Source organism: Lampetra planeri, chromosome 43 (genome assembly GCF_965212315.1).
Source record: "Lampetra planeri chromosome 43, kcLamPlan1.2.h2, whole genome shotgun sequence".
Classification (NCBI taxonomy): domain Eukaryota; kingdom Metazoa; phylum Chordata; class Hyperoartia; order Petromyzontiformes; family Petromyzontidae; genus Lampetra; species Lampetra planeri.
Genome location: NC_136149.1, coordinates 284,216 through 312,048, shown reverse-complemented (window position 1 = coordinate 312,048; position 27,833 = coordinate 284,216). Strand labels below are relative to the sequence as shown.

Here is a 27,833-nt window from a genome sequence, read left to right as displayed (position 1 = left end):
TTTTACACATCACATCAGCTACTCATTTGTGGCTGATTTGACTTCGGGGAAGCCCATGACCGGTTCAGATGATCGTCACCGGTGTTGGCCGTGACCGGGAATTGAACTCGGGTAGCTGGGTTTGTAGCGCAGCGCGCTAACCACTACACCACCGCTCCCCACTGACACACACACACAGGTGGACTTGCTAATTTGATCAATTATAGAAAGTGCCAAAGTGAGAGGATAGACAACGCAGGTGCAGTTAATTGTACAGTACAAATACTGTATTGCAACACTAAGCCCTTGGTGGGGCCGTTTCAAATGTGACCTACTTGTATTTTACCAGGTAAGGCCAACGAAGATATGTAGCTCTTTGTCAGAATGGACCTGGCCACAAATGATAGCTCAACGAAGTGGCTTACCTCTTTGAAATGTTTAGCAGCAAAATACTCTTATTAAACACATGTTTCTAAACGTGGAGGGTAAAATCGGAGTCCACGCAACTGCGGGGAGAACACGCAAACTCCAAATATACAGCAGCAGGCGTCAGGGTCGTGCTCGAACGCACGACCTGCTGCATACCAGGCAAGGTAGTTAACATCTCGCCACCGCGGCGCCCCCCACGTGTGTAAATGTTGCTCGAGGTGTCGCCCCGAGCCAGGCGTCCTCCTGCTGGATAGGCATGGTTCCGTGTCATCGATCCGCGAGCAGCATCAGGTTCAGTGTGGCCGTCTCCTTCGGCAGTGAATCCATGCACGCTCAGGGGTTTTGTTCCACATTGATGTTTCTGATACTCGACCGCAGGGCGCACTGGAACATCTGGTTGAAGATAGCTGAAGACGAGCTACACACTCGACTTGGAACAGATTGCACGCAGTATATGCTGAACCGACAGCCCATCAAATGAAACATTTTTGAACAAACATTTATTCCCATTTTATTGCAAACTGTTATCACCGGCGCACATCAAACCACAGGACTGTAGAACGGAATGTGTTGTTGAAGGAATGCTTGTAGATTATGCTAATGCTGGTGTGGGAACAATGCGGTGGAGCGGTGGCGCAGAGGTTAGCGCACTGCATTCTGAAACTGGCGACTTGAGTTCGATTCTTCGCCATGACGAACATAAATGGCGAGTGATATCTGAACTGGTACCGACTCCTAACCTTCACAAACCCACACTGACCATCGTGGTAAAGTATAGTCAAACAGCACCCCCGTCGCCAAAGCGTTAAGCGGGAGCATTTATCCAGCAGAAAATTGACAGATCTGTAAATTATTATTATTGAAGAAGTAAATGTTCTCCTGTTCACAGCGTATATGGATATGCATGAGTAGGTTTAAGATGAAGCATGATAATCATCGGTACTGCAGAGTCTGTTGACATTATTTAAGGAGCACAGTAATCTCATTACCTTCAATCACGAATCACCGGCTTCCACAAGCGCCTGGTACTGCACAGCCAAATTAGCCCATAGGTACGCAGTATCAACATGAGAACTACACCCGGTGTGGAACACTTCAAGCGGGGGGGGGGGGGAGGAGGTTTGTGTAAAGTAATTTTCGTGAATAACTATTTCACAAGTAAAACATCCCGCCGGCGTTCATTGGACGGGATGTGTGTAGGCCACATCCAAAGGCCCACGACTACTTTGCAAACAGGGAATTTTTCCACAAAAACACGAATCATTACAGTACATTTAAGTGGACACGTCAATAAATAGTTCAAGATTAAAAACACACGCACGCACGATTTCAATCGATACCCGTCCCTGCTACATCTTCTTGCTCCTCAATTTTTCCAGCGTTTTCTAGAGAAATCAGAAACAAACGAGTGCACATTAGTTATGCGAAGCACGGTTTGCGAATGCCAACTTCAAAGTTACTGCGAGCGGAAAAGATTGCAGAAAGACTACCATTGGCTTTTTAATTTTTACATTTTATTTAAAAGGTGCGTTATAAATATTAGCCTGACATCCATAATATACAGAGGACTCTACTTATAGATTCGTGAAAACTCTTTGGAAATGTGCCCCTTAAGTCTATTATTCCACATCCGATGGCACACATCACAAACTGCTCACATGATGGAGCGCCGCTCACTCTCAGCTGGGGCTCTGAATGGACCAATGGGGAGTTGGTTTGCACGACATGTGCAATGATTCAGCTCCCATCATTCGATGATTCATCACGATTTAGGGGTCACGATTCAATACGATAATTGATTCCAATGTTTGTCTCATTTGTAGTCAGTCTAATTTCAGTGTTAAAAAAAAAAAACTCAACTAATTCGTTAATGACACTGCGGCCTTAAAATACAAATATAAGAGGCGACATTTTGAGCACAAATAGAGGCCAGCGAGGACGTTAATATGGATTGGATACTGAATTTAACATATTTTTTTCGTACATTTTAATGAGTTTCATTTGCACTTTTAATTTCTACTGTCTGTACAGCCTTTTCTGTCCATACGCTCTCCTGACGTTGGTCCACTGTGCAGTTGTATTTGTCCCGTCTCATTTTGCCGACTCATTTGTAGTAAATAGTATTTTGGTTGTTTCATTTGTTTTCATCGTTATCTCCAATATAATATATTTAAAAAGTGTTGCGATTCGCAGGTGCAACATTCTTCGATGCACGATTATAAAACACGTACCACCAGGGAGATTCAATTTTAATCGATAAGGAGTTTAAGAATCGTCGCATGCGGTAGTTTGTGCCGTAATTCTCACCTGGTGGAATGCCTTTGCCTTCTCGCGATTCCTGGTAGAAACGTCCTTCCTCTGCTCCGCCTCCCTCTTGCTCTTCACCTCCTCTAGCCGCTCGTACAACCTGCAGTGGCATTCACTCAAAGTGAGAAATGCCCAAGGTGGCCGAGAGGCTTGGAGGTTAGAGCCCTGCTGAGCTGCCACACCCGGTGAGATCCTTGGATTTGAATCCGGGAATGTCTTAAGACCAAGAATCCCTTCAGAAATTGTAAACTAAAAACTATTTTTATTTTACCAGGTAAGGCCCATTGAGCTGTGTAGCTCTTTTTGCAGAAGCAAGCTGCCCATCACAAATGACAGCCCAATGAAGTGGCTTTTCATGTGGAAATGTATATCAGCCAAATACTCTGAACGCGTGGTGCTTCTAAATGTGGAGGGAAAAACCCGGGGAAAAATCCACGCAACCAGGATCGAACCCACAACCTTCTCCATACCAGGCGAGGAATTTAACATCTCGCCACCTGGCAACCTCCCCATTAAGAATAAATTAAATCAAAGAATCTTTACATCCCTGGTGAATTGCACATTTACGTGACAGCATATACGTCGTGAAATCTACTGTCGGCCCTGCTCATCATTGTACACCAAGCACTGATACATTTCACCAATGACAGACAGCAGTGCTTTTGAAGACAAGCCTGTGCTGCTCATGCTACTGTCACAGAGAAGAGCTATCAGTCCTAGTGAGCAGCCAGGCCTCCCTCGGGCCAGTTGTGAGCCAGCCCAAGAGCTCAGAGTCTGTGGTCTACTATGTCAAACGGGGTGGGTGGGGGGGGAGATGAGTGGGAGTACAGTTCGGTTATACCTGCTTTCCTCCTATAGCTGCAGCACAGAGAAAACGCAAACTGTAACTGGAATTGGCCAAACATCTCACTGCTGAGGAGTTGCCTGCAGGTTACTCAGTTGGGAATGCACGTGGCAACATTAGCCCCTACTCCGAAAACCTGGCAGGACCCATCATCAAATAGAGTCTTGAGACTGAGCGAGGCTTTCCTGGGTAAAACAAGCACAACAATAATAATAGTAGCGTAGAATTTGTTTGCGTTTGGGTGCGCGCACTTAAATGCTGCCCGTCTTATGCATAGCGCAATGAAGCGCGGTCTTCGCCGGGCCATGTAAACACAGCCGGTGTGTCGCTGACGGCGAGGTCACAGACAGAACCCGGGAGCGCACACGACGGGCCCAGGTACCTGGCCGTCCTCTTGACAGCCTCTTCCTCCGCGCTCTTCCTGTCGGCGGACGTGACCACCTTTACCTCCCCGACCTTCTTCAGGGAGCACTTCTGGGCGGACACGGGAACTACACGCACACACAAACACGCACACGTGACATTCGTTCAATCGAAGAAATGTCATATTGACCGTTGAGTAAAGCAAGTGGGTTTGGGTAGTGCACGTCGCTAAAAGGGGTTTATAGCCGATGGTCAAGAAAAACGACAGTGGCAGCCAAAAAGAGGGAACATGGCCAAGAGTACGTCTGCTGCAGAAATGGAGCAATGAAAGCAGCTCATAAGTAGGTAATAGCTGGATTGTTGTATAGCGTGACCAGGAGAGAGGGTGACGGCTCACGGAGAGCTACTATCAGCCGTGGATAGATCATAGCCACTCCCGCTGACAATGTGGCCAGAAAAAAACTCGTTATATAATGTAACCCATGGAAACAAAGCAGAACATTTTCTTTCTGACACGGATGGTTGTTTGAGCACAAAGGTACAACAACGGTCAAGAGATGGGTCTGGGAAAACAGAGATATGGTGATGGTTTGTGGAGGCCTTCATCCAGCGGTGAACAGATCATAGCCAACGATGACGACGTTAATGAGTCGTGCAGACCTGGCGGACGAGCCGACTCACCGTCGACCAGCTTAGCGGGGGCAGCGCCGCCCGCGCGCTCCCTGCCACTGCGCTCCCTGCCGCTGCGCTCCCTGGCGCTGCGCTCCCTGGCGCGCTGGGCGGTGGCGCTGGGCACGGCCTGCTCTCTCCTCCTCGTCTCTCGTACGCGTTTCTCCGACTGCACGATAAAGTCCCGCTTCCTCCGCTGGAACGCCTCCTGCAGGCTGGACGCAGAGTGTCCGCAGCCCGACACGACCACTGGCAGGCAGACACGTTGCCACTTTAATTAATGTTCGCGTCTGTACGTTTAAAAAAACAACTTCCCCAGTTCATCCCGGTGACGGCTATCGGTGTAATGTCAAGAAAGGAAGTATTCATTTGGATCTCTCGCAGAGAAGTGCAACCCCTCGTGTTTGATAACTGCTCGAGGAAGCGGATATCACAGAGCTACCTTGAATATTATTTTAAGTGACTACGCATTTCCCTCCTGCTCTGATAAATATGAGAGTAAATGTTCATCTGATGACAGTGAAACTGATGTTCATTTCCCGGAACAGAAATTAAGTAAAATTGAGAACAGAACCAAATTTGCTGCGATGGATTTTTGTACAGTAATAGCTTTTTACCCTTTCAACTGGTACAAAAATTGACACCTTTATACAAGGCATCATGTTTGCAATAACCACAACACAAGCAGTCAAAATGCAAACAAAAAGAAACAACACAGTCCAGCGGAGACGCGCACCTTCGCTTGTCGACTGAAGCGACGCGCTCGGGCCCGGCTGCTGCTGTCCCGGCGAATCCGTAGCATAGCCTGGCGTCCGCCCCGCTACTTCATCGTCCTCAGCAGGCGGTCGCTGCAACGAGATGACAGCATCGTCAATCCGGGAGAAGTTTTACGTGCAAAGTTCGATCCGATATAGCACGGGTGAGGAACCTTTTACTGACAAACCGAGGGCCGAATAGGAATCGTAAATACTTTTGGCGTACCCACTTCAGTCACTGCAAGAAGAACTTTGCAGCGACCAAAAGTGACTGCGTGAAAATTCTGCACGCAGCGTTAACAGGTCGAAGATATTCCCCTCTATTACCCGAGTCATGCGGCTGGGATGCTGACAAATATTGTTTGCAGGCCGTGTCTAAGTAGTAGTCCTCACGTGGCTGTGAACCGGATGAAATATAGTCGCGGACCGTATCTATCCTATAGGTCGTAGGTTTTCTATTCTGGCTATCGGGCCTTATACAATGTTAGGATAATAGCTGTTGGAGAACACCTGTTAAGGTTGGGGCAGTTACACAAGGGGGTGGAATGTGATCAGCACCATAACTGGCCACCTTTGTCTCCCCAGTGATGATACCATGGCATGTATGTTAAAACTTCTTTCGCACCAGATGTAGCCAACCGTGATAATCAGGGGTGCGAAAAAAAACACAAACTTAAGCAAAACACGAGGATATTTTATTTTTTAAGGCCAAGTCAACACATAGGTGAGGCTCAGATAAGCCCTCTCGATGCATGAATCACACTTGTCAATCCACTGCTGGATAAGGGCCTCCCAAAGTCTGCCGGTTTGTTGGAGGATATTTCCCCACTTCACCACGCTGGCCAGTTCGGGGTTGTTGAAGGCGGGGGAACAAAGACGTTACAGAGTGATACAGTACAATATATTTGTTTATGTAACACCCCTTTTTCCACTTGTTGAATCCACATAATTCCCTCCCATTGTCTTTTTACCCAAGTTTGTATAACTTTGCTCAATAAAAAGATAAAACATTAACTCTTATCTATTACACCTGCAAAGGTGCTGTTTGTTGCTGAACAATTGACATTTAGGGGGTTTTGGGCCTGTGCTCAGCAACTATCATAAAAAACAAACTTCACGTCGGAGACAAAGACACGGAGCGATCGCGAGAAATATCGCCGGTCACGTGCGTCCGCTTACCGTGTCGCCCTCGAGCGTCACGTCCAGCGACAGCTCATGCTGTACGCTCGACTCCGTGTCCGTCAGGGTCACCAGGGTCAACTCGGGCTCCTCCAGGATCCCCATCTCCTGGCCCGAGTCCTGAACGTCCGCGTGGGGGAGAAGCAAGAGAGGAGGGCAGCATTTAGCCTCCCACGCTTGCCGAGGGACCGCACCCCCATCACACACCCCTCCCCCCCACCCCAGCTGCTTATTCGTACACTGCCCCCCACCGCCAGCAATGAAGGTTCCCGGCAGTGCCAAGTCGATCAGTATGAAATCCTACGTGTGTAACGTTGCATCAATTCATATATTACAATTAATGTTTATGCTCATGTGTAAAAATGTAATTTTTTTTTTGATTTTTGAAAACTATAAGCTAATGTCCACACGGTACTTTTAGGTTACATCTGATAAAAATGTAAGCACAAGACAAAAAAAGTAGGAACAATACACACAACACAAAGAAGAATCGTGAATCCGCATTATGACAATGCAGTTACATAGGGTGATATGTTACGAAGCTTTGTAGTCGATTATCCAACACGCACTATGACGCTCACATCGTATTTAAAACGCGCGCACGATCGGCTGCACGCAGCTCGTACCCACCCACACACGCGTGCCGGGGAAGGCGAGCAGCAGTGAGAGATCCTGGCTCCACGAAGCCGAGCAGGAATCCATCCGACGGAATTCCTCTTGCCGTCCCAGCTCCCCCGACGATAGCACGTCCCACCCGGCCCCCGCGCCTCCCTCCCGCCTGCTCGCCAGCTCACACCACACGCGCTCGTCGGCCCGGCCGCTCCCGCCCACTGCCGCTGCTGGGACTCCGCTGCCGCTGCCGCCGCAGTCCGAACTCAAACTCCAAAAGCTGCTGCCGTAGTCGCTGAGAGCGGCGCACGCCCGGAAGTCGGCACGGTTGAGCTCGGGATCCGACCGTGCGGTGGCGCTGCTGTAGTGTTCCGCCAGCGTGTACTCGCTCAAGGGCGAGTCGACCGTCGCGAGGAGCGCTTGCTCGGGGAGCGACGACGCGTCCGGGCTCGGTCGGTCGGAGGCTCCGGTGGTGTCCGTGTTACGAGCCGACACGCTGTCGTCGTCGCCACGGGGCGGCTGCTGCGTCTCTCCGGATGCTGCGAGCGTACAGCTTCGCTGCAGGCTTCCCGTGGCCGGCGGCAAAGGCCGACTCGGTACGGACACGAGCGTGGCCGCGCTCCCGCCGGAGGACTCCTCGTCGGGCCCCGGCGCCACGTGTGACGTGTCGGAGGTGCCGCCCTCGGCCAACCCCGCGGGGCTGCTGACCGAGCACGAGGCACCGGAAGGGGAGTTGGATGAGGTGTCTTGTGTGACCAGGCTGCAATCGCCCAGCGTCACTTCCGGCAGGAGCGCCCGAAAGGAGGGGTCGTCGTCCTCGCCTGTCATGCGACGAGCAAAACGTCAAAATCCCTCGCGCGTGGTCACGAAGTTAAATTCCTAAAAACAGTGCCACAATACATTTAGTGTTAGCCTTTTGTCAATGGGGGGTTGTTAATCATACTGGACCAAACTGGTCAGCGTGGGTTGGCGCCAGTACCAATGCAGACATATCGCTCGCCACTGATGTTAGCCATGGCTGGGAATCAAACTCTGGTTGCTGGCTTCCCAGTGCAGTGCGTGAACCACAACACACATTCTTTTGTCTAGCTTCGTGAGCATTTACCGTGGTTTAAAACACTTCAGGTGAAACCGACTGTGATACCCAGCGGGTCTTACCTGGCTCCCTGGACTGGGGCTGGGACTCGCGATGTCCAGGGTGGCTAGACGCAACACTCAGCGCGGATGAGAGGGATGCGCTCGGGCAAGACGAGTCGGACAACGTACCCGAGATCCGACTGAGCCCTGAGCCGGTGCCAGACAGTGCCAGACTCTGGGAGAGGAGACGGTGGAGGCACAATCGTCGATACATCGGTGACAGTTCCACAAATTAGGTGACTTCACAGTCAAAAAGTTAATCAATCTTCCTCATCGTACATCAGGGGCTATTATTAAACTGGGTTCTCAAGCGTAGCGAGTTGAAGGTCTCAATTCCAGCTATGAGAATACAAATATCAGTTTGAATGCGACGCAATGAACATTGCCCTCGGTGGAAGAGAGGGAAAGTACTGCCCTCTACTGTCCAGACGAGAGGTCACTTGCAGTTCGATGGTATCCGCTTCAGCGGGCCGTTCTCGAACGCACAGGTTTGCACACAAGCCTGCGAGAGGCACTCGTGATTTCTTCGTCTAATGCTAAGATGTCCAGATATCGTTTGTTAAATCAAAATAAAAGCGACAAACAAGAGTGAACCTGCGAGGGGCGCGCGTCGCCGGCGAGCGAGGATGTGTCGAGGGTGTCGTCGGGCCCTGCGGCCAGAGGCTCAAACTCCAGGGCCCCGGCGTCCACGCAGCTCAGGTCCGGCCCCGCGTCGAAACTGGGGTCCCACGTGTCGGTCGACTCCGCCTGCCCCGCCGGAGGCTCTGCCGGCCGTGGTGGAGGTGCGGCCGAGAGGGCGACGAACAACATCTCGTCTCGTACACGCGTCATGATGCCCAGGTAGGTCCCGTGATGTCATTATGTATCACGGGACCTACACTGCTAGGATGAAAGCCTCCAAGCACCGTGCAGGTTGCGAGGGTTATTTGACCATACTCACTACGGTGGTGAGTGCGGGATGCCGGGTTTAGAGGCACATTGCTGCACAACAACTTTATATCTACTCCGCAATACAAGCCGGCACATGTAATTTTAGAAGATACGCCTGGAACTAAAACTAAACTTTTTTTTACTTTACCAGGTAAGGCCCGCTGAGCTAAATATCTATTTTTCAGAAGAGACCTGGCCACAAATAATAGCTCAGCAAAGTGGCGTATCACATGGAAATTTATAGGAGCCAATTACTCTAAACGCAAGTCAATTCTCAATGTGGAGGGGAAAACCAGAGGACCCGGAGACAAATCCACACGACTACGGGGAGAGAGACATGCGAACTCCAAATATACAGACATCTTCTTTGGGTTTTTCGGTAAAGTCACGTAGATAGGTTCAAAGAAAATAACAAAAAACTACGACGTTTCGATCACAACACAAACGTTCGTCATCTTCCTCATAACGAACGCTTGTGTTGCAATCGAAACGTCCTAGTTTTTTATTATTTTCTTTGAACCTATCTACGTGACTTCACAGAAAAACCCAAAGAATATGAATTCCTGCAGTCATGAAAGCTTTAAGTCAAGATTCATACAGACATCTTCAAGGTTGGGATGGAACCCATGACCTCTTGTATACCACCAGGCAAGGTAGTTACCATCGGTGAGCAGGGCCACAGCAAGGACTCACCGTGCGAGAGGGCGACGCGCGGCTCCGTCGACGGCTGGGCACCCTGCTGCTGCTGCTGCTTTGGCTGCGTGTACTTGGCTATGATCTCGTAGATGGAGCTGTGCTCAGACGGGGCGGCACGGTGCGGGCCGTGTGGCAAGAGCATCCAGTCAGGGTCTCCCTGTTGGCCGCCGCCTGGTGGGGCCGGAGGGCCACGCGGCCCGCCCGCAGCGGCAGCCGGCCTCGCCCAGACCTCCCGCGCCCCGTCCTCCCCAAGCGTTTCTATCAATTGACATGCAGCATCCGTTCAAATAAAATCAATGAAAATAAATTCTAATATGGTAACAGTGCAGCCCTGCAATTGCCTACTCACGCCACTGCTGGCAGAAAGGCCTACAAACTACAGTAAGCGGCCTACTTGTGGCTTCCTGGTGGTGGAACTTCTACTGGTGGCCTCCAGGTTGTGGAACTCCCGACTGGTGCCCCCCCCTCCCCGAATGTGGCTCTCCCGACCATTGAAGATCAGGCTCTCCGACAGTGTTGATATTTCCCAACTGAAAACACGTCTCCTTTAAAACAACCTTCTTATAATTGGCTTTGCTCCTCTCTGGCTCTTCTGTTGCCAACCGGTTCCTTATTTATTTTCGTTGTCCTTTTGATGCACGACACCTTGAGACATTGTGAAAGACACCTAATAAGTGTCAATTATCATAATTATATGGCCTACTCTTCTACGCTGGCCAAACGTTTTGGATGATGTGGGAGTACCCAAACTCGAACTGCACGCAACCTCTCAATTCTGTGTGCGCCTACATCTGGGAGGACAGCAACAGGGGGGGTGGACCAAGAGGCACATTTCCCATTGTTTCAACTGCCACAAAGGGAGATCGAAGCAGCAACCTTGAGACTGCAGGTCTACTGTGTAAACAAGTATTTGAAAGGTCTATTGGGCCCTCAGCCAGGGAAAGGTTCATTACCCCTGCTCTTTGGCAAACCATGAGATTGCAGCACCACATAGCCTAAATCCTTAGCAACCCCACCAAGGATCACCCCCTAACAGCCACCCCACCAATGATCACCCTTATAGCCTCAGCAAATGGCAGGTACGAGCGCTGTTAGCGAGTAGCACCGACTAAGGCCAGCACGGCACACGAGGGGGTGGGTGGCCAGCACCACGCCCCGACGGCTCGTCTCCCTAGTGGCAGTGTTTACACACGGCACCAGATACTTATTTGAGGCCACATTGACCTAGGAGAGCCCCAGTACCGGTTCACATAACCGTCACCGGTGTTGTCCGTAAGGGGGAATCGAACCCGCGTCACCGGGTCCTAAGCGCAGCACGCTAACCACTACGCCACCGCTTCCAGCACGTAGTCACACCACCGCCGTACGCAACCTTCACTGCCAGGTACTCGCGGCAGCGTGCCACTCACCCTGGCTCAGCCGGCCGCTGGAGAGCGAGACGAGGCTGCCGCTGGAGATGGCGCCCGAGGCTGGGGAGGTGGTGGCCAGAGACTCACTGCTTGCGGGAGACTCGGCCGAGGGAGAAGAGGCCGAGAGAGAAGCGGCTGCATGTTTCCCCAGGGAGGCCCGGGCCTCTGCGGGGGTCTGCCATTCCACGTAGCTGGGAGATGCCTTAAGGCGTGGTCAGCCGTGGTGACAGAAATGCAACAGCAATGCCATTAATACATAATAACAATGCCCTTTATTCACCCAGCAGCGTGCTTGTGTACTGCTGTCCAATACAGTTATTTTTTTGACTAAAAAAGTAAAATGTGGTATAACGAGATAATTGAGGGAGCTCATAAGCATTTATAAGATTTGCAAACATTGTCCTTGAAGCAAGACCAAGGTTTTTGTAGTCCTCTTACCTTACAATCGCACCTCCAATTTGCACGGTTGGCTACGTATGGGTGCAAAAGCAATTCAACATACATACATTCTGAATAACTATTTTGCCTTATGATGTTGGTGAATAAGCCATGTTGTGAAATGAAAGGTCCACCATATCAATGAGTGACAATGGATATTAACAGACAGTGGCCTGCATCTGAGCTCAGTTCAAGTGTAGAGAACTTCACGGGAGAGTCTGCACGTTGGCAGTCTCTTGTCAGGAACAGTTTATGGTCATCATTGCTCAGATGCAAAACAAAAACACTTCCGTGTTACACAGCGCACCGACACGCCGACAATACACAGCGAGAAAAACAAAAAAGCGCAACTATACACAACAACACGCGACACAACACCCACCATCACAAAGTGAAAACAAATATGCACACAAATACGCGGACACACACGCACGCACGCAAATATGCACACAAATACGCGGACACGCACACGCACACAGACGAACTCAGGCTCAGAGGTAATGCTTTTCTCGGGAATGAGCAATCAGCCCCACTCTCCTCTGGGCACGGGGCCCAGAAGCAGGGTCAGATTTGGCTAAGTTTTCATCATCGGCCTGCGATGCTGCAGCCATCACCGGCCTCCGAGGGGACAAAGCACTGTAGGTCGACAAATCGTCTGGCAACATCCCAAATCCACACAAGCGTCAACGGACAGATGCCAACTTTGAAAATAAAAACACATGCAAACAGCGAGTTCTCAACAGCAAAAGGTCCGATTGTGAGCGTAAGTCTTCCCATCATGCCTTGCACGCGACGTGAAATCACAGCACAGCCATATTTGAGCATGTACAGAAATTTCAACCCAAAAAACAAATACTTCTTGCAGGCGCACAGGTTGTGTTCTGGGCTTTCCAACAAGTTTAAAACGTTATGAATGAGAACAGACAAAAACACTTCAATCATGGTCAGGTGCTCAGTTATTGTGTCCTCAATACATTACGGTACTGAGGAATTAAAACCAGGGATGTCAGTAGGGTGCCACCGTGACTCACTTGACTTGCATTGATTATTATCATCGTTTGATAAAATAGGCTCTTAATGACATTGAAAAATAATTTATTTATAACTTATTTTTGTGTTTAGTTCGTTGTCCTTCCCCGGCACGGCCGATTAGAAAGGTTGGCTACGTACGGTGCGAAAGAAGTTCAACATACACACATGACATTATAGTTCAGAGAGGAACCTGAACCTGTTCAACCTTCTTTACACTTTTACTTCCGCTGCTTCTATTCTACTTTCACCGTGAAACCAACGACGCTGAAGGAGCAGAGTTGGCGCTTGTGTTAGACATCCCGCAGCACTGACCGCGTTGAAACGATGCGTATCATCGCGACGCGGACATTACCGCAGTGCACAACAATAACAACAACATGCGTGAGGAAGAGCGTGGAAACCTCGCTGTGTGGGAGACGGCTTCCGTTGAAGAAAGATGGCATTCCCAGGCTCACGTCGGCGGAAATGCCAAGCGGCACTGCAGGTGACCGAGTTGAACCTGGAAAATGGAACAGGACGAGGTTACAGACGGGATATCCAAATATATAACCCTTACCCATTCCGATAACGTACATGGGAGCCTCGGTACCGATAAAGTTATTAAATAACTTCACCGATAAAGTTATAAAATACAAGGCCATACGGAAGGGTGTGTGGCACAGTTTGGCACCAGCTATCGTAGAGTGCGGTCATGTCGCTACACTTCTCTGTGGGGAGTACAATGTCTTGAAAAACAACGGCGCTAGACCTCTCCAAATAAAGTTAACGCTAACCGCTTGCACGTTCCGAGATTAAGCTATGAATGGGACCCACCCTGCAACCAGCAGGCGCCTACAAGTTGCAGGAACGATGGGATCAGTTCATGTGCATAAGCGAGACAGATTGTGGCCTTGCAGATATGAGCAATCGCGACATCTGTGTTTCATCCAGCAGTCGAGAGGCAATCGCTGATACTGATGACGATGCTAATAATGATGATTCTGATGACAATGGGAGTGACGACAATGCTGATGATGGTAATGATGACTATGATAATGATGCCGAGGATAACGCTCATGACGCAGACAATGATGATGCTGAACTCAATAACGATCATGACCTTATTCGACCATAGAGGCACCAGGCCGCCAAAATTTGAACCGACTCACCAGGTATACAGGAGGTTATGGGTTTGATCCCGACCCTGACGCCTGCTGTATGTTTGGAGTTTGCGTGTCTCTCCCCGTGTTCGCATGGATTTTTCTCGGGGTCCTCCGGTTTTTCCCTCCACATTTAGAATCAATATCACACGCTTAGAGAATGTGGCCGCTATAAATATCCATGTGATAAGCCACTTCGTTGAGCTAAGATTTGTGGCTAGGTCGCTTCTGAAAGAGAGCTATATAGCTCAGTAAGCCTTACCCGGTAAAATAAATAAGTTTAGTTTAAGTTTACTCAACGTGGGTAGCGAGAAGTGAGGCGGGACCTACTGTCCCGCGTGCTGCTGGACGGAGCGAGCAGTACGTCCCTCCAGTTGCGATTGCCGCCACCGCCGCCACCGTCGACGGAGTCGCCCGGGGAGTACGAGCGTGGACGTCCCTCGGCCGAGACGCGAGACGACGCCTCCAGTCGCCCGTCCCTGTACGAGTCGTCCTCGCCCAGCTCCTCACCCTCATCCTCACCCTCATCCTCACCCAGGGCGCCGGAGAAACGCAGTCGCTCCCGGCACGAGGCCCCAAACTCGCTGCCCGCGGCCGCTTCCAGCAGCGAGCCGCCCAGGCCTGCGAGTAAATGAAACGGTAGTGGCGCCATGGCGAGGGCGTTTGCTACGCCCAGTCGCGCAGATGCAGTCAAGGTGCAGCTCTGCTGTGACTTGCTCATGGCATTGCTGGTAGCTCTGGAGAGCTCACTTCTCCAACAGTGGTTACCCATCCTTTCTAGATCTGCAGGGGACTGTCAACGCCCAAAGGTTTTTCACGAAACACAATAGCAATTTTTTTGAAATCCCAAAAGCATTATAAAATGTCAATGAAAATGTACAGAAATTCTAAATTAGCTTTTTGTTGACGAATCTAAATAGCTGTGCAATGGGGAGTAATATCTGGTTTTGTGAAAGAAGAAAATAATAGCGTCTGTGCAACAGTTGTATCGACCACTTTGCAAGACCAGACGAGTGGACGTATCAATGGAGTGTGGACTAGAGAAGCCGGTGGATGTGACGATGATGAACGTGTCAGTGGAGTGTGGGTGCACGGCGGGTGCTGACCGAGGGCAGAGCGCTGCTTGTCGCTGCGTGGCGTGTCCACCTCCAGGATGGCACTCAGCTCGTGTTGCTCGATGAGTCCCAGAAGGCCGAGGCGTGAGCGGGCCACGGGGGGCCGTTCGCGGACGGGCCGCCCCAGGTGAAAGACAGAATCCACGCCCACCGCGAGCCCGCCAGCTCCGGATAGAAGCGGTCCGGCGGCCGGCAGCGGTTCGCCCTCTGAGACACAGGCACGACACCAAAAGAACCAACTATTTTTTTTTTCTTTAACCAAGTAAGACCCACTGAGCTATACAGCTCTTTTTCAGAAGCGACTTGGCCACAAATGATAGCTCAAAGAAGCGGCTTATCATATGGAAATGTTTCGCAGCCAAATACTCTGAACGCATGTTTCTAAATGTGGAGGGATAAGCCGGAGGGACACGGAGAAAAATCCATGCGACCACGGGGAGAGAAACATGCAAACTACAAATATATAGGCGTCAGGGTCGGGATCGAACCAACGACCTCCTGCATACCAGGCGAGGCAATTAACATGTCGCCACGATGGTCGCCATTGTGGCGAGACGCAAATCAGGCACCAGCATGAGCAGCAACACCAGAGGCAATGTGGCCCCCGCATTACAATGTCCTTTGTGTTGAACAAGTGTAAGCTCCATGCGGTTTGCGAGTATTTCGGCCTTCTGTCCTATCGACTCCTTGCCCCGTTCAAGTCCATGCTCAAGATTTTCATTTTCTTTCCTCTGCCTAGGACTGCCTCCATAAAATAATCAATTGTTTACCTTTCTGGATGTCTTGAGAGGCATTTAGACGCTTCTTTAGAACTGATTTTTGTGCTTAGTTTGTTGTTCTTCTCCCACACCTACGATTACCACGGCTGGCTCCGTACAATGCAAAAGAAGTTCAACATGCGTAACGCAAATATGTATTTTATTTCACCAAGGTTACTGTATTGTGACAAATTTTTCATAAACTAGAATGACTGTATTTTAGAGTGTTTTGCAAATTGAACTGCCTTTTTATTTTACACTTATCGGAATGAGACTGTGATATTACAACAGGAAGACACTCAGATCCATTACCTCGTCAAACCATAATGTTTACATTTTAATAACAACAACAACAATCCAGGAGCAAAACATGCCTGGGGCAATACCAAAAGACTGCTTCTCATGTCTTGCCACCACAGTTAAAGGTTTTTCCAGAATCAGGCACAAGATGACGATGCTGTGGCCCAGTCTGTAGCCCTGGGGAGGTCCTCAACAGTGCAAGGCTTCTCCAGGAGGGCTGGCAGGCCAATAGAGGCACCATGGTCCGTGTCTCACCGCAGTCGCGTGGCTGTCAGGATCGCTCGAGTAACCCCATTTCTGCACATTGACTTTTGATCTGCCGACTCCAGTGCAAAGGCTACGTGGACATTTGCCAAAGGTAAACGTTTGCAAACCTAACACCTCCTAAACATAGTATAAACATCCCGACAATCTTCATCCAAACTACAATTCAGAAAATCTCACTCAAACCGATAGGCAGACTTCTGACAGGGACAAAGAGATTGGATTTTAAATGTTGGGTCATGACCATGGACGTCCCCACGCTCACCAGACAACAAGTTGAAGGCGCCTCGCTCCGTTGCCTCCTCACCAATGTGGTCCAGCTCCTGTGCGTGGCTCCACTCCGGGATTGTGGCACTGCCGGGCCCCTCCAGGGCTCGGAACAGGGAAGACATCAGGTGGTACCGCTGAGCCAGCTCGGAGTTCTCCCACGCGCCCGCCGGCCTCTCACCGCCCCCGACGCCAATCTGTGATGACCAAACGCACGCATGTTACCTCTCCGTGTGCGTCGGAGCACCGGTGAGCGCGCAATGTAGGCAGGGAGACAAACCCGGGCTGTTAAACCCGACGATGGCAGACTAATAATAATAATTACTTATTTACCAGGAAAGACACATCGAGTCCAATGACTCTATTTAGGAGGGTCCTGCATTGGGTTATTACATTTTATTTCGAGAAGTTTTCAGCCAATTTAAGCACGTGTGGGAGGAAACCGGAGGATGTGAAAGGGGGTTACACTAATTTCCCCGTACAGATGAAAACAGATGGAGATTAGGCCACTTGCTGTACCATCGTCTTCTAGCGAACCAGGGCATGGCACATTGACGCCCACAGGAAGGCCGCTTCACAACATTTGTGGGATTCAACAACATAGCTTCCACAGTGCTGGATTGTAGGCATGCCATAGCCACCACCGCCCAGGCATACAGACCGTGAAGCAGTATACCAGTGTAGACTACCAACGTTAAATCATTAAATCAAGATCTTATCCAATGGCTGTGGAAAATTGCAGATTCATTTATGAACATCAATCCTTAAGCTCATGACACGTGTAGTTGTATATGATTGCACGTGGAGCCCTTTGTGAATCCACCGTTGAGCGAGCGATTCCCCATGCCATGCTGCGGGCCACAGAAGTTATGTGACCAGACTTAACCATGTTGGTTGCTGTGGGTTGCGAGGATGATTATGATGCAGTGCACCTCTGCTGCCCACCACCTAGAAAACTATAACAACCATTTGCATAGTGGGCATGCAAGCATTTACCAGACTTAAAAATATGCTTAGCTTTCGGGATCTGAAGATAAAAAGGCACATTACAGGTGATTTTGTCATGAGCTCTTGACACACCCAACAATTTACTTCAGTAAGATCTTTTTTTTTAAAGCATACATTGGCACAAACTATTCCAAGACTGATAAGGCAACTTATCTTGCACCACAAGAACTTAACAAACATAATAAGAAAGCATGACACTTGCTGCAGGTATATAATATCATAAATAGTGAAAGCACTTTATATATTACAAAGGCTGTACACAGCTGCTGCAAGCACAATACGACAAATGACACTACAGAATGTGGTTACCGCACCTCCTCACTGGAGCGGGATAGGTCACGCTGCTGCTGCACACCCTCATCGCCGCTCCACACTCCTCCTTCCTCGTCTTGCCGAGCGCCCTGCGTCCACCTCTGCACTTCGCCCTCGCCCTCCCACCCGCACGTCGGCATCGCTGGCAATTCCCGGGCATCCCACGGCCGAGGTGCAGATTCCGCCGGCCACAGGGGATCGGAGTCCGCCGGCGACGGCGCCTCGAGCTCGGCTGGCAACGCCGCTCGCCCGGCGAGGGAACCCCGGTGCCCGGCGAGCCACGAGGGAACCGCTGGGCCTCGCGGTCCCACGCCGGAGGCAGCCGCCCCTCCCTCGTCCAGCTCCGAGTCGAGCATTCCTCGTGACGTAGGTTCCGGCACCGTCGAGCCCTTTCCCTCGAATGGGACAAGTTGTTTGGGGTCTGTCAATTCCACTGCGGTGGGGGGTTCCGGGAGTCCCCACCAGAAGGCCGCGGCGCCACGCGCTACCCGCGCTCGAGCGTCAGACTGCGTTTGCCGTCGCGGCAGTTCGGCACCGGAGACCGTCACCCTGCTCTGCTGCCGCGGTTTGCCCAGCGGGAACGCGGCGGGCACGAAGGACGCAAGTTGGGCTTGTCGCTGCCGAGAGGGCGAGGCCGGGACGCGGCCTTCGAACGCGAGCTCCGCCGGCGAGGCCGCCGTGCTCAGCGGAAGCGAAGGAGCGGCCGGCCGTGGGGACGGCAGGAGCGAGGTGTCCATGCACGGGAGGTCGGCTCCCGTCAACCGCCGATCCGAAAACATCGCCGCTCGCGACGCCTCCCCGCCCGAGGGCGACGCGCCAACGGTTCTGTCGGGCGCAAGCGGTGAGGCGCTGGAAGGAAGCGCTGCCACCCCGTGCGGGCCGCTGACAGGAAGTGATGGCGGGGCCGCAGCTGCAGTGACCGCGGGTGAAGGAATGGCCACGGATTGAGCAGTGGGTGGCGCGGAGCTGAAGATGGCGGAGTACCTCTTCTTGAGCACCTCCTGGTATTCCTTGAGCCTCTCACGGGCATCCTCCACGGACTGCTGATGCATCCTGCGAGGAGGCAAACGAGCGACTGTGTATGATGGTCAAAGTGCACTGGTCACCCTGTCCATTCAAACTAAAAAATATAGGGAAATTTGACAAAAGCAACAATCTCACTTGAAAAGCAAGTACCCAGCATTTGACGCACATCGCTAGAATACATTGAAAATGTGCACAGATTCATGATTTCAGAAATAACACTTCGAACTCATAGCTGGATGGGTTGATCATTTCTTATTTGTTTGCCCTTTCCCTCAATATTATCCCGACTGTGCTCTCAGAGTCATTCGAATCTGTCGCAGTGCAACCCTTTGTGTTGAAGAACAGCCTACAGAAGCAGATACCACCCAAGTAGCTGTGAAACCCAGGGGCTTCAGAGCTACTTGGGTGGCAGGGGCCTCTGCTGTGATCTGCGAGCGTGGGAATCACCTGTTCTGTTGCAGGAGCCACTGCTGGTGGAGCCGAACAGCGAGAGTGTGCTCATCTGGCCTGGACAGCGCAGGCTCCAATGCCCCCCGTGGTGTCGTGTCCTGGGGGAGGGATAGTCCAAAGCAAAACTTTACATCACAGAGCTTTGTAATTTCTTTTTTATCAAGTTCAGCATCAGCAGCATCAACATGATCGTAATCAACAACGAGGCGATGTGATGCGAGTAGTGATGCAACCTGCGGCTCCGGAGCCGCGTGTGGCTCTTCAAGGACTACTTTGTGACGTCATTTAGTAAGGACCGCCGTTTCGCATATTCACACGCATTGCAGCTCTTGTAATATTTTTTTTACCGAATTCGAGAAAAATGGCTCTTCTCGTTATTTTGGTTGCTGACCCACCAGTTAGACCATGCCACCGGGCAAGTGGGTGTTCGAGTGGTTCCTACAATTGGGCCCTAATAAACTCAATCCAAATTAATTCTAAACTTCAATCGGCAAACACATTTCATTTAAGTGGGACCAAGTGGCTCTTCAACCAGCAAACGCCTGGTTGTAGAGACGGCTCGGTCCAACTGTGACAGCAGGTGTCCCCCCGTTCTCCAGTTACCAGGGAGTGAAGTGCACGAGGAAGAGTCGCCGATCGCTCTCCCTGCTCCTCCTGCGCCACATCATCCATGCCCTGTGCTTCTCTGTCCAGCTGACCAGGCTCGGGTGCCTTGACTTCCACCCTGGAGGCTGTAAAGCCCCACACACACACACACGTCCCTTCAACTTCTTGTCGAATGTGTAACAGAGATCCGCTCTGAGCATCCCAGCACAGCTCAGGAGGTGCTTGGCTGTTTTTCCACTGGAGAATCCGAACCGTACCGCTGACGTTACACACATACCTCTTCTGTCCCTGGCCCTGCTTGGCCCTAAGTCAGATTAAAATGTCATGCGAGGCTAGCGTAACACGGTTTGGTGGAAAACCACCTATACAGCGAGAGAACCTGCGCTGCGCTGGCATGGCGCGGATGTACAAGTGGAAACGTTTGTGTTTAGTTTGTTGTCCTTCCCCACAACTCCGATTAGCATAGTTTATTACGTATGGTGCTAAAGAAGTTCAACATACATACATACATAAATAAATCCAAAAAGGGGTATTAGCGATCCATTGTATTTGCTTCCGAGACCAAACGAGGTCGGACGCGGTCCAGGTTATTTGATCATAGCCACTGCCCTCATAATTGCTATTTCAAGTGCTGGAGGCCACGGGCATGAAGATATTGGCAGAGACACACGTACACAGAGGCCGAGTTACCGGGCGGGATGCGACCAGAAAGCCACGTGTGTGCGCACACTCCCGGGGCCTCCAGCTCACTGCGCTCCTGCTCAAGCTGAGCCTCCAGCTCTCTCTTCTGCTGCTCCAGCTGCTCGAGCAGCAGCAGCTGTTGCCTCTTCTGCTCCTCCAGCAACGACGCCTGAAAACCAGCACCATCCGACAACCGAATCGAGGGGGCGAGAGAGTACATCGTTACGCATCTATCGCTTATTGCGGTGATTCAGCCAGCAAGCCAAGAATACAAATGGACACGTCGCCACACCGAGCGCGCATCAGCACGCTCTCCCGAACCTGTTGGTGGCGCTGCGTGGAGGGCGTCTGCCTAGCGTCGAGCCGCTCACGTGGGCGGACGATGGAGGCCGCCCCGGCCACAACGCTCTCGTCCTCTGCTTCCATCCACGAGGGCCCCTTCGGCGGATCCACGGGCCGCGTGGGCCCTGCCTGGGCCCGAGAGGGCCCTGCCTGGGCCCGAGAGAGCCACTGCTCACGCTGGCTGTTGATGCGGCCCAGCAGGCGGCTCAGGGCCTTCTGAGTAGGCCGACGGGGGCCTTCGAAGCCCTCTCCTCCTGCATGCGGACCCAACAAGGGCGATTACCTCATTGGGTGTTCAAAGTGATTTCCTGCTAAAATGAGCTAGTGGTGGAAATTACACATTTCTATGGCAGGGGCAAGTCTACGTAGAACAACCGCGGTTCACTTCCTCATGTAGTGGTACCTATTTTAACGACCTCCAAAGGGTGATGGGCCGAGTAAACCCCTAAGCATGATTTTAACTCGAAACCTTCTGATTGCAATCCACTCGCTCTCACAACGGAGCCACTTGGCTGGACCGTGCTCTTCCTAACTTAGTGGCGTGAAGCGACAAAGCGACAGAGCAACATCACCCATTACGACGACTGCTGTGAAACTACTGCAGACGACGCTCGTCTGTGAAGCAAAGCAACTTCTTGATGGCCTTGCACCGCGGCACGAATGAGTACGAATGTACTCATCATTTGATTTTATCACAGCTCAATGCTCAGAAGATTCGGTTAACTAACGATTATCCGTGGGTGAAAAATTTGGGTCGCAGATAAACCGCACTTGCCAGAAAAATACGTCTTCCTGCGGACTGGTTTAATCGTGCACTGCTCCTCACTTATCCAGGATCAGCGACTTAATTGCCCACGTGACCGAAAACACATCAGAAAGTAAACTGGTTACCTACATAGGCAACAATAAAAACAGACGACACCTTCTACATCTTCATCCCCATGCTACGTAGGTAACCAGTACCTTGTAGAGCCTAAATTAATCATCATTGAATGACACCCTGTTTTTGTTTCATCTTGGCCACCCTCCCTGCTATTACCGTACCCAGGATAACCGAGTTGACAGTAGTTACTGACAATGGCACTGATGATACAGTGCTGGCTGCACAATGGGTACCTGCAGCCTTGTTGGTCTCAGGATGAGCAGTAGAGGGCCCGGCCGTGGGTTCCTCCTCTTCCTCTGCCTCCCCTGCTAGCGCCACCTCCGATTGTAGCTCCGTTTCACGTATGAGCAGCCCGCCGCGATCCGGGTGTCCTGCAATCTCAACCTTCTCGGCCTCCTATCAGGGGCAAGGGGTGATCACGGTCAATGTTGTTGAAGCTATCGCACATTTTCATCTGAATGTTTCTAAATGTGGAGGGCAAAAACGGAGGAACCGTCACCGGTGTTGGCCGTGATCGGGAATTGAACTCGGGTAGTTGGGTTTATAGCGCAGTGCGCTAACCGCTACACCACCACTCCCTACTGACACACACACAGGTGGACTTGCTAATTTGATCAATTATAGCAAGTGCCAAAGTGAGATGATAGACAACGCAGGTGTAGTTAATTGTACAGTACAAATACTGTATTGCAACACTAAGCCCTCGGTGGCGCCGTTTCAAATGTTACCGACTTGTATTTGACCAGGTAAGGCCCACTAAGCTTGTAGCTCTTTTTCAGAATGGACCTGGCCACAAATGATAGCTCAACCAAGTGGCTTACCTCTTTGAAATGTTTAGCAGCAAAATACTCTTAAACACATGTTTCTAAAAGTGGAGGGAAAAATCGGAGGACCCGGAGAAAAGTCCACGCGACCGCGGGGAGAACACGCAAACTCCAAATATACAGGCGTCAAGGTCAGGATCGAGCCCACGACCTACTTTATACCAGGTGAGGTAGTGAACATTTCGCTACCGTGACTCCATGAAATCGTTAGCCTCAACCATTGGCCATCGACCCCGGCAACGTGTCCAGGCCAAACCCACTTTTTTTGAAACTCAATGTGATGTCTTTCACCTGCGTATGTTTTCCTATCCATTTGTTTCTCATTCTCCATCTCAGTGTAATTTCAAACATACACTTACAGCAGGACTAAAACAATTAACCACCTGTCGATTAAATGAATTGTCACAATCCGTGGTCACAGGTCAATTCAAGAATCGATACTTTTTTAATATTGGGGTGACCAGAGCACCGCAGGGGTCACAAGAACCCATAACAGGGGAATGTACACAAATTGAAAACGAAGGGATTTTTATTCGAACAATTTGATGCATCGTGAGCATAAGAATCTACTTTAATCGAAGAGTCAATGAGTTGTTACATTGCCGATGTTACGACGTCACCTTCACCATTGTCTGGCTTTAGATGTTGCCCTTAGTTGCTGTCCCGATAACTTTCCCTCCATCATCCTGAATGTAAACCTCACGCATCACAAGCTCCTCTCGTTAACTGCCTCTACAATTGCATTCCTACAGCATTCTTAGAAAAAAAGTGTATATACTAATAAAGTAAATGTCAATGACAAAGTGGACGCTAATAACAATTTGCGCTGATGGTGGCAAAGTGTCGTGTGTCTGTGCCAACACAAACGAATTTGTTAAGAACAAGGCAATAAAAAAAGACATTCGGAAGCAATGAACATTCATTTATCCATGCCAATCAAACCACAAGCGATTAGGGACATTGCGACTTGCCTCGTCCTGGGTGCAAACCGACGGTGCGGGTAGAGGGTCTGGGTCTGGGCGCAGGCTTGGATCGGCACGCAACCCTGCAACACAAAACAATCCTGCGGTCACACAACTGCAGTTATTCTCAAACGTTTTCATTCCAAGGGACTCACTTTTGAGATTGCTCGACCGTTGTTGCACACTGTCGGCCTGGGTGGGTGGGTGGTCACAACCAAGGGAGTGGGCTGGATCAGCCACTGAACAGCACGGAGAGTTGGTCTTTCTTAGCTTCTCTAATTCCAAAACTACCGTGGCACACCGGGGACTTTGCCGTGGCACACTGCTTGTGAATCACTAACATACTGGGTTGCCAGTTCCCCTTTATATGGATCAGTGTTGTTTATTCCATTGAAATTGTTTGGAAAAATTACAGCCCCCACCACCCCTAGTCCAAAGCTGCCTGTGCTGTTGACTCCCTGCTCCTGGTCACGTCCAGGCACAAGATGTGATGATATAATTTACACTGCTGGATGAAGGCCTCCCAACACCGTGTCAGTTGTTGAGGCTGTTTGTCTCTAATTCACTGCTGTACAAATATAAAGAGCAATATGAAAGCATGGTAAAAAAACATCGCCTAAACTGTTGAAAATCACAAGCCCTATCTGGAACGATCAATCCAATGTTACAGACGTTGCTGCACAGTTCGGTACTAAACCGGGAATGCCTGATGTGTGATGCGTCTGCGCGGCGTGGAGACACAGCTAACAACATATCAGTATCGATTGTACGCTGTAACATTTTTTTGAGCCTTGGGAATGCGATTTTCATGTTTTATTTTATGGGTCCTTTTAATTCATTCAGGCCACGGTTTATCAATCCACATAATTTCGAGGACATATTGCACGATGAGGTTCCGTGGTATGTGCAATCACAGGACGTTCTCTCTCACTCGCGCCGCCGGCATAGAGGTCCTCGAAGGCTTCTTCCATGTCCCTCTGCTGCTCCTGGCGGATCTCAATGCGCCGGTGGGGTGGGTCAAACAGGCCTGCAGGACAACGCGCCCGCAGACTCTCCGTCAGCCGGGCCGGGTGGCGCACGCCTGCGACCCAGCGCTCCGGAGGAGAGGGTTAGCGGATCACGAAGACACCTGTCCAAATCCAAAACCCGCTGGGCTGGTCTGCGATGCGGCCAAGAGATGGCAGTACAGCAAGTGGGTTTGTGAATCTGATTGTGCGGACATCCCTTCGTATGCGTGGTGCGTTTTCCCCGTTTAAATTATAAACTTTGTTTTATTTTACCAGGTAAGGCCCGCTGAGCTATGTAGCTCTTTTCCAGAAGCGACGGTGCCATAAATGAAAGCCCAATTAAGTGGCTTATCACGTAGAAATGTATAGCAGACAAATACTCTAAACGCATGTTTTGCCGCCCACATGCAAATGCAATACACTCGTCAACGGATTAAAAAATGTTTAGTGCTTTGTCAATCAATTTCTAGATAAAAGACTGCCCATAAATTGTTGGTTATGGGTAAAGAAATTTAATTATTATTTGAGCAAAAAAACACTTTGAAGGAAGACCTTGACATTTTATCTGCAACTTTCCATATTGGTCCAAGCAGGCACAACTAAACTGAATTAAGGCAAAATGTGTATTGTCCAAACATTACCATGCAGGACCCTCATAAAAAAATATAAGGGTCCTATGTAATTAAATAACATATGGCCTTTCCTATAAAATGATCTCATCACTTCAATACAGCAGAATGAACCTGCATTTCCTATTCTTGGGTCTTTCGGTAAAGTCACGTAGATAGGTTCAAAGAAAATAACGAAAAATTACAAAAAACTGACGTTTCAATCGCAACATAAGCGGTCGTCTTCAGAAAGAATGTTATTTTCTTTCAACCTATCTACGTGACCTTACCGAAAGACCCAAGAATATGAATTCCTGCAGTCACGAAAGCTTTAAGTCAAGATTGAACCTGCATTTCATGCCTCATTCATGCGAGGGTAACTCCCACGAGCCTAGCGACCTCAAATTTAGACTACAAGCAGTGGTTTACCCGTGGTTTAAAGAGGACATCTGAAGATAACGATCAACGCCACTTCCTACAAAATTTTAACTGAGCTTCCCCTATTGATGCCCATCATGAGCACTGCATGGACCAAGCCCAAACGGTACCAGGGAAACAAAAAAATATTCAAGTAAATAATTACGCAGAATCGTGGCAATGAATCAAGATCGTTTCGTGCTTAACAATCGCTAGGAGCAGAATGTGCTGCCCACCTTTGGGCAGCTGGGACACGGTTTGCCTCCTGCGCCTCCAGTCTCCCTGCTGCTTCACCTCCAGCTCCTGCATCAGCTGGTCTCGGTCCTGCAGGTGAGCAATTAGACGCCCGGGTCTTACCACAGTGTGAAGCTACAAACGCACGAATACACGCAGACACTTGCACGTGCTAAAACAAAAGACAAAGATCCCCCTCCATATAGCTTTAACAGACTGTTGGGGCAAGTGCTGTTAGCGAGTACCTATGAAGGCCGGCACGGCACACGCATGGGTGGGTGGCCAGCATCACGCCTGGCCGCCTTCGTCTCCCCAGTGGTGATGTTTACACACTGCACCAGGTACTAATTTGAGGCAGAGTCGACCTAGGGGAGGCCCAGGACCGGTTCAGATAATCATCGATGGTGTGTGTATACACAGCGTGTGTGCACACAGCAGACGACACACACACACCTGCTGCAGCAGCACCATGCGCAGGGCATGCGACCCGCGCAACCTCGCCTTCTCAGACTTCTCCTTGGCCTCCCGCTCCGTCTGCTCCTGCAGCGTCTGCAGCCTCTGCTCCTCCTCGGCGGCAGCCGCTCGCGCGTTCACCTGCCACGCGGGATGGGCAACGCGAGCACGGTGGAAGTCGCCAAATGGGGCAATGCGGGGCGAGCCAATGGTTAACCTATAAACTAAAATAAATCACGCCGTTTCCAGCAGTGGAACCGCTGGATTAGAGTTTTTCCGCCTGAGGACGACCGCTTGTGTTGCGATCGAAACGGCGTGATTAATTTTATTTTATACCTACGTGACTTTACCGAAAGAACCAAATAGTATGGATTCCTGCAGTCATGAAAGCTTCAAACCAAGATTATAAACTAAAACTTTTTTTTATTTTACCAGGTAAGGCCCACTGAGCTATAGATATATAGTTATTTTTCAGAAGCGACCTGGCGATAACAAATGATAGCTCAATGAAGTGGCTTATCAACATTTGGAAATTTACAGCAGCCAAATGTAGAGGGGGAAAAACCCGAAGACCCTCGAAAAAAATCCATGCGACCACGGGAAGAACACACAAGTTCCAAATATACACGCGTCAGGGTCGGGATCGAACCTACCAACTCCTGCATACCAGGTGAGGTAGTTAACATCTCGCCACCGTAGTTATTGTGAACCCCCCCCCACCCCCCGTTACTGAGAGAGATGGCCAGAGCTGATGCATGCAAACAAGCGGGAATTGCAGGGCGTACCTGCTGAGTGTCAATCTCGCGGTCGGCGCAAGGCTCCAGCAGGTGGTAGTGGGTCTGGGAAAAGCACTCCACGTCGTACATCTTCACCAGCGTGCTGCGCTTCTTCGCAAGCCTCTGCAATGACATCGTGCGCGACCAACTTCACGTCCCGTTGACACGCAGGTTTTGAACAGTCAATATAATGAACTAGTGTAATTGTCTGTCACATATTCAATGACACATTTTATTGAATTTATTTAATCAAAAATGTGTCAATGATACTTAGTTTTTCAGACAATATTATGAATTATAGTTTACATATTAATGGATTGTTATAGTTATGTCTTAATAATAATTGCGTAATCCTCAAAAAGGAGGTGCATATAGAATAAGAGTTTTAGCAATTAATGAGTGCCTATATTTGTTGAGGGAATCAGAGCACAAGGAAAAAACCCACACAAGTGAGGGCAAATAGATGGGACAGATGGACGCTCACTGTACATTCTCTTGGCGAATCAGGGTACGACACCTTGATGCGCACGGGAAGAGAGTTTCACAACAATTCTGGATTACAAATGGATGCCAAGAGTGCCTGGCAAAACCGAATTAAGATAACATTTCAGAATGTTCATTCTGA

The 27,833-nt window shown here is 50.1% G+C and overlaps 1 protein-coding gene across 4 annotated transcripts in view; it reads right to left on the bottom strand.

Annotated features, from left to right (window-relative positions):
* Positions 1-891: 891 nt before the first annotated feature.
* The window catches only part of LOC144732532 (uncharacterized), a 33,784-nt gene continuing 6,842 nt past the window's right edge, over positions 892-27,833 (bottom strand). Inside the window, exons 6-31 of one of the 4 annotated variants that reach the window (XM_078613941.1) lie at positions 27,218-27,331; positions 26,433-26,573; positions 25,982-26,069; positions 24,645-24,740; positions 23,723-23,796; positions 22,161-22,323; positions 21,024-21,298; positions 20,712-20,871; positions 20,019-20,146; positions 19,413-19,513; positions 17,942-18,992; positions 16,660-16,816; positions 15,022-15,237; positions 14,246-14,536; positions 13,178-13,275; positions 11,307-11,508; positions 9,895-10,155; positions 8,866-9,035; positions 8,293-8,446; positions 7,156-7,955; positions 6,526-6,645; positions 5,328-5,439; positions 4,604-4,840; positions 3,942-4,050; positions 2,716-2,815; positions 892-1,793 (exon numbers count right to left, since the gene is read on the bottom strand). In XM_078613941.1, the coding sequence (XP_078470067.1) occupies positions 1,758-1,793; positions 2,716-2,815; positions 3,942-4,050; positions 4,604-4,840; positions 5,328-5,439; positions 6,526-6,645; positions 7,156-7,955; positions 8,293-8,446; positions 8,866-9,035; positions 9,895-10,155; positions 11,307-11,508; positions 13,178-13,275; positions 14,246-14,536; positions 15,022-15,237; positions 16,660-16,816; positions 17,942-18,992; positions 19,413-19,513; positions 20,019-20,146; positions 20,712-20,871; positions 21,024-21,298; positions 22,161-22,323; positions 23,723-23,796; positions 24,645-24,740; positions 25,982-26,069; positions 26,433-26,573; positions 27,218-27,331 (5,454 nt within the window). In that variant the 3' untranslated portion in view covers positions 892-1,757. Of the gene's footprint in view, positions 1,794-2,715; positions 2,816-3,941; positions 4,051-4,603; positions 4,841-5,327; positions 5,440-6,525; positions 6,646-7,155; positions 7,956-8,292; positions 8,447-8,865; positions 9,036-9,894; positions 10,156-11,306; positions 11,509-13,177; positions 13,276-14,245; positions 14,537-15,021; positions 15,238-16,617; positions 16,817-17,941; positions 18,993-19,412; positions 19,514-20,018; positions 20,147-20,711; positions 20,872-21,023; positions 21,299-22,160; positions 22,324-23,722; positions 23,797-24,644; positions 24,741-25,981; positions 26,070-26,224; positions 26,312-26,432; positions 26,574-27,217; positions 27,332-27,833 lie in introns of those variants that run through there. The other 3 variants (XM_078613940.1, XM_078613939.1, XM_078613942.1) reach the window with 3 other exon arrangements.